Genomic DNA, 6,367 nt, shown 5'->3' with positions numbered 1-6,367 from the left:
TTACAGGGGCGCAGATAGGTTTTTGAAACTGGGGGGGACAAAGCTGTCAGCAACACCCTCCTTCTCTCTCTCTTTCTTCTGTCCCTCCCTCTTCTCCCTCTCTCCCTTCTGCCTCTTCAAGCTGTAGATCTAATGCACAACTAGGCCTACTGCTGCTACCCTCCAGTGGATCGCTTTCAGTTTCACCTCCCTCACTGCCATCTTCAGGAACTACCTGCAGGCCAGGACCATGACAACATTTTAACATAGCATAAACAAAAATTATAACTGATTTAAGGCATTAGCGCCATTGGCAGTAATTTAACATGGGCATACCTACAGGCTACCACAGAGGCTACCAGTCCCAGGAGCCATATCTCTACTAGAGATTATAAGATTCCATATGGATATGCCAATATAATGTGTTGCTATGGTGGCCAAACTTCCTGTCTGCATAAATGAGCCTGTCAACCAACATCACAGTAGAAGCATTTTATTCTAATAAGCTTAAAATAATAAAATATATGTTATTTTGTGTAGTGCATTTTTGTCTATAATGGTTAGTAATGCCTACAAAGTTCAATTCTGGACTCTAAAAAATAATTAACTGTGTCTGTAAGGCGAGATAATAACAAGCTAACAGGCTCAGTCATTCAAATTCAATGGAGGTGATGTATGACGACAACACAATAATTGTGTTAAATACTGATTCACCTTAAATGGAACACATTGCGCCGAGTGTTAACTAAAATAACAGTTCAGTAAAATGATGACGTTAGCAATCGCTGTTGAAACTGTAACCTAACAACTTAGAGTCTAGACCATTAGGCTTGGCAATATCACGGATTCAAGCAGGCCTACACATTTCCAGAAGACCCCAGAAAGCTGCAATGGACGATTTAATTGATAATAAATAAATGCATAAAGGTTTCCCCCTCCCCTCCCCCTTGTGAAATTGGTCTCTCTTCCTCTATTCTCACTCTGTGTCTCTACTACGATTTTACTTCCACGGCGAGATTTCTTTGAACAGACAGACTACCAACAAAAATTGCAAGGTGATATGATAACATTTATGATAACACACAGTTTACTTACAGTTGATGCTTTTTGAAAAAACGATGCAATCGTTTTCTGCTTTTTGGGTTTGGCTGGCCTCATCTTGCATGCCGTTTTGTTGTTGGTAGTTCTAGGTTATGGGGTCCTAAACTAGTAGTCTACTTGCCAGCCCATAGGGCCCCATTGTGAACCCGGAAATGTTGAGTACCCCAAAGTTTTATGTTAGAAATATATAGTATGGGTCCCCAGTATTCAGAAACTGCCGGATGCTAATTTATATATATTGGGCAATTAGCACAATTGCCATAATTAGCATAAATTAGCATAATTTCCTATATGGGCAATATTTCAACAAAATTGACTTGGCTGATCTATGGGCAATATTGGAGTGGTTTTAGGGGTTATTGATGATGCTGAATCCATTTCTGACATTTTCAAAATTCAAAATGGCTGTCTAAACCGGTAGTGACCAGATTTAAACCGCCAGTGGGCCGATTTTGATGGATTTCATCTGGTCCCTTCCGGTTTAGACAGCCATTTTGAATTTTGAAAATGTCAGAAATGGATTCAGCATCATCAATAACCCCTAAAACCACTCCAATATTGTCCAGATCAGCCAAGTCAATTTTGCTGAAATATTGCCCATATAGGCAACTATGCTAATTTATGCTAATTATGTCAATTGTGCTAATTGCCCAATATATATAAATTAGCATCCGGCAGTTTCTGAATACTGGAGACCCATACTATATATTTCTAACATAAAACTTTGGGGTACTCAACATTTCCGGGTACTCATTGTTGGCAAGTAGACTATAGGAGCTGTCCCACTGATGCCTGTCATATGCGTTCTGGGTAACTATGGTAACCAGGCTTGAGACGACGCAGCCTACCCAGGCCCAGCTCAACAACCGAATACAGGAGTGTAATACCGTTTCTCGCCACATAGCCCATACGCGTCCAGAGAGGCGCTATTTCGCATTTTTTTTGCATTTTTTTGCATTTCGAGATTTTTCTCTCCATAAAAGTGAGGGGGACGGATCCAAGTGAATCAGAATCTGGGGGTGTCGAGTCCCACCTGTCCCACCCTCTATCTGCGCCCTTGGTCTGTTATGTGGGGTAGTGTAACAGATAAAGCAGATAAATAAAGTTAATTTACCCAAATGCTGATCACACATAACGTGATTTTCACGATGCTCACGGCCACGAAGCAGATAGCGCTCCACATGACGGGCAGCTCCTCCACTCGTGTGCTGCAGATGGACGTGTTTGTCGTTATTTGCACAGTTTTCACCGTTGTCAGTTCAGCCACGCACTCTGTGTTTAAACAAAAATAAAAGACAAAATTAGTGGAAATCAATGCATTAATACTTCACACAATCAATCGAGTAGCAACAAAATTAGTGTTGAATAAAATGTAATAATCAAGATTTTGGAATGGATGGTAGAGTGTTTGTGTTATATCATGTTGTTTTAGCTGTGAGTGTGTTGACGAGCACACTGAGTGAGTTTAATACCGTCATTCAAATGTATTATTATTATTATTATTAGGTACATGTGTTGGTGAATTAATGCAGTCAACTGTGAGGCAGGTGTGTGCAGTGAGGTGAACTTTAACAAATCTATCTGTGGTCGTTTTTGGTTCTTCTTCGTTTTTTGTGCCACTTCTGTTTTCTACTTTGTCTATAATGTCTGTTGTTAATGTCTTAGCACAGTCAACAGTAAAAGTGCTGGTCCGTTCTGTTAATAGTCAATTATCAATCCTCAAAGTAACAGAATTAACATCCGTCAATCAGGGATTAGAGCACCCACAAGAAAAATACATAACCCTAAAACCCCAAAAGACAATTTGTCGGTCGACTTGCATCAATTTGTGATTAGTCCACGCTTCATAAAGTGTGTGTGTGTGTGTCACAGTGGAAAGAAAATTATTGTCAGTATTTGAGGTCATGAATAATCTCTGTGGTTGGTTTTCCTCTGTGACATTTCACACAAGTGAGAGGAGAAAGTTTGGAGCCTTTGTCCCATGAATTTAAAACATTGCCATATTGCTTTGGCTGTAAATCTACATGGATCAATAGAAATGAATATGTATACTGTGTCATTGAAAAGTTTGGGCACCCCAAAAGCCATAAAGTTCAACATGAAACACAATATTTTAAAGGTCCAGTATGTAAAACGTGGGGAAAACCATGATATCGTTCAGATTCTAGTTTGCAGCGCTCACTCGCTTGCTCGCAATCACCGCCCCCGTTGGCAAAGTGGAGGTGGCCTCCAAGGACAAAAAAACTTGTTTACCAAACCAATTTGGTTTTTATAGCGTTTATACACTTATACAAATATATTCATGGGTAGTATAATTCAGATTTTGCCAATAAACCTTGCCAATTATTACACACTGGACCTTTAATCAATATCAAGTGTGTTATTTTGGTTTTCTACAGTTTTAGAGTGAAAAGGGGTAACAAAGCCGCAGCTTGCAAAAGAATGGGAAACCCAGGAGACTTGAGCTCTCAGATAACTTTGACCAAGGTATCAGACAAGATATTTACTATTTACACACTGTGATAGTTTCCAAAGGAGGGGCTACTGCTGTAGCTACTAACTATACAGGGTGGACAAACCTTTGCTGCGGGGCCCTTTTCCTTTTCTGTCATTTTGAAAATGTCAAAGATGGAAATAAAATAAAATAAAAATATATATTGTTTAAAATGTGAAGGGAATGTGTCATATGTAATTTAATGCCTTTTGGGGATCATTTCATCTTCCACTTGCTGAACTGTTCACATTAACAGATTACATTTTTTGACCAGGGGTGCACAAATCTTTGCATGCCACTGTATGTGTGTGTGTGTGTGTGTGTGTGTGTGTGTGTGTGTGGTGGAGATGAAGTGCAAAGCTCACCATTAACAAACAGGTTGTAGGCGAAATTCCTGTTTTTACTCCCAATATTTGCGCTGACGTCACATTCGTAGGTTCCTGAATCGTTAGCTGTCACACTATCAAGCAACAGATTGAATTTCTCCCCAATTCTGGCCGTAGAGTTGGGAAAGAGAGCTACTTTGCCATCTTTAACTTTCCTGATGAGACCAACTCTTTCAGGCGTGGTCTGGACAAAGACACACAGACACAACCAGAGTGTGTTAGATCTCCACATCACCGGCTTCATTTATCCCTGAAAGCCTCAAACACACAACCAACCGACCTTGTACCACGTCACCGAGTAGAAATCCATCTCGCCAATGTCTCTTTCTTCACTTTTACATGGCAGGGAAACATCCTCATTGCATGTTGCTTCTTTCTTTACTGTTATCAGACTCGGGGTTGTGTAACTGACCAGCAGCAGCTGAGACGACCAGATACACACAGTTACACACAGGTTCAAGTTTATTATCATCATCATCATCAACAACATCTGGCTGAGGCTTATGCTGAACAATCACTCTTGTTCTTTAAGTTTTGAGGTTTTAATCTGTTAATCACATCTCAACTGAACCCAAACTGAGTTTCACAACCCTCATGAAAACAAAGTGAAACATTGATTTCACATTGAGGCATAAAAAAAGACAGATTTCACTCACCTTAATGAAGAAAACCGTGTGTAACATCTTCTACACTTCTCTTGAAATGGAGCCACAACTTCCTGCGTGCATGGGGCATATTTGAGGGGCTGAGGTGTCTAGACGTTAAAGATTTCAGATTTCTGAGGAAGTAATGCCACCGTGCGGGGTTCAGGGACAGTGCACTGTTTCAGTAACGCAACAAAAACAGTTTTGGTTTGGGTCTCATCATTTAAAAGTGAGGATACAAGTACAAAACACTGTTTGTCAGGTCAGGACAGTGAACGTCTTCTCATGGTTCAACAGCTGTTTGTTCTGAAACTTTAAACAGAAACTAAAACTATCTGTTATCTGCCTCCTTCCTGTTCGTATAAAATATGAAAGTGTGGTGTGAAAAAAAACATGATTTGTGCGATTTGAACTTTGACATGAGTGGGAGTCATGAATAGCAAAGTAAAAAAAGTTGTGTAATCAATAATGCAATTAAAATGACTGTCTTTTGATTTGGATTGTTGCTTGTAACTTTGCATGGAAATACCAACAACTTCAGAGGATTATTGGTTCATGATCATTGATTAGCTGACTTGGTGGGCGTGGAGCATTCAGGGTCAAGTTTAGTGTGTGGGAAATACGGACGTTATGTTTCCTCCTGGAGATAAGTTCTCCTTTGTGTTCAGGTGTAAAATTCCAATCAGAAGTTTGAAAACATATCTATGGTGTTTCATTGACCCATTGATAATAGGAACAATGACAGATGAGCTTGAGCTACAGGAAACACCACAATGACCGCCTGTGTCAATGTTAAAGGTCTAATGTGTAGGAATTCCCCCCATCTAGCGGTGCGGTTGCATATCGGAACGTATTCTTGATGTTGCATTCACGTGAAATCGGGCAGACGTCAGGCAGACAGACGCTGCATGTAATAGGATAAACAAGCGTCTATGTAAACAAGTGGTCCGCCAGCACGAGGCAAAACAATACAGGCGGGACAATATGTTGTCATGGTGATGTCGTATTGTTTACCTGACCCACGTTTTACCGTCTTTCTCTCGTGGAGTAAAATGACATCCGGTTGGTTTGCCGACGGCCGTCTGCCTGACTGCACCTGAATGCAACACCAGTGCTTCCGTCCTTCCTCACACTACACAGTGGTGACAGTTTTAACAGGCGCTACCTGGAAAACTTTCTCCCCGAGCCGACAGCTCCGCTGAGTTTCCATGGTTACCTACGGTCACGCTGCCACTGAACGTAAAAAATGGCGATGCAACATGGCCGCCTCGGTTCGGTGCGTCGCCCACTTATGTATTTGTAACGACTTGTAACAACTCATTCTAAGGTACAAGAAAGCTTTCATTTTATTTCATTTTTTATTTGTATGCGGGTGTGATTCAACTTCAGTGAAATTTATGAAAGCAATATTTGATTTTTGCTAATAAAAAGCCAATTCAGTTACACTAATTATCAGTAGCTTCGAACACTTTACCACTAAATCTGATCAGTTCCTGGTGAATGTTTGTGTATAAAGGTGTTTGAGATGTTGTGTTAAACCAGTATACTGGGTTTATACTGGGTTTAATGGGTTTATACTGGGTTTATAATGGGTTTATAGCCTACTGGGTTAATAATGGGTTTAAAATGGTTTATAATGGGTTGATACACCAATAGAGTCTTCCAGTAAACCCTGAACTCTGTTAGCACTTTTAGGACTTTTTTGAATGGGATTTTGGTAAAATACCTCAAAATAGGTCTGTGGTTAACAAAAGCTTAATTAA

At 40.2% G+C, this 6,367-nt stretch overlaps 1 protein-coding gene across 1 annotated transcript; it reads right to left on the bottom strand.

Moving 5' to 3' along the window:
* Positions 1-159: 159 nt before the first annotated feature.
* Positions 160-4,643, bottom strand: LOC146959875 (uncharacterized; the record flags this gene model as incomplete). The annotated part of the gene is made up of 5 exons (XM_085772821.1): positions 4,617-4,643; positions 4,241-4,381; positions 3,940-4,144; positions 2,195-2,352; positions 160-214 (listed from the first exon to the last, which is right to left on the bottom strand). Coding segments are annotated over exons 1-5 (586 nt in total), but the record flags the coding sequence as incomplete, so codon positions are not given.
* Positions 4,644-6,367: the final 1,724 nt, after the last annotated feature.

Source organism: Trachurus japonicus, unplaced genomic scaffold, assembly GCF_045865225.1.
Source record: "Trachurus japonicus isolate A0001 unplaced genomic scaffold, Traja_1.0 AP030973.1".
Taxonomy (NCBI): Eukaryota; Metazoa; Chordata; class Actinopteri; order Carangiformes; family Carangidae; genus Trachurus; species Trachurus japonicus.
This window is presented reverse-complemented; position numbering and strand designations above follow the sequence as displayed.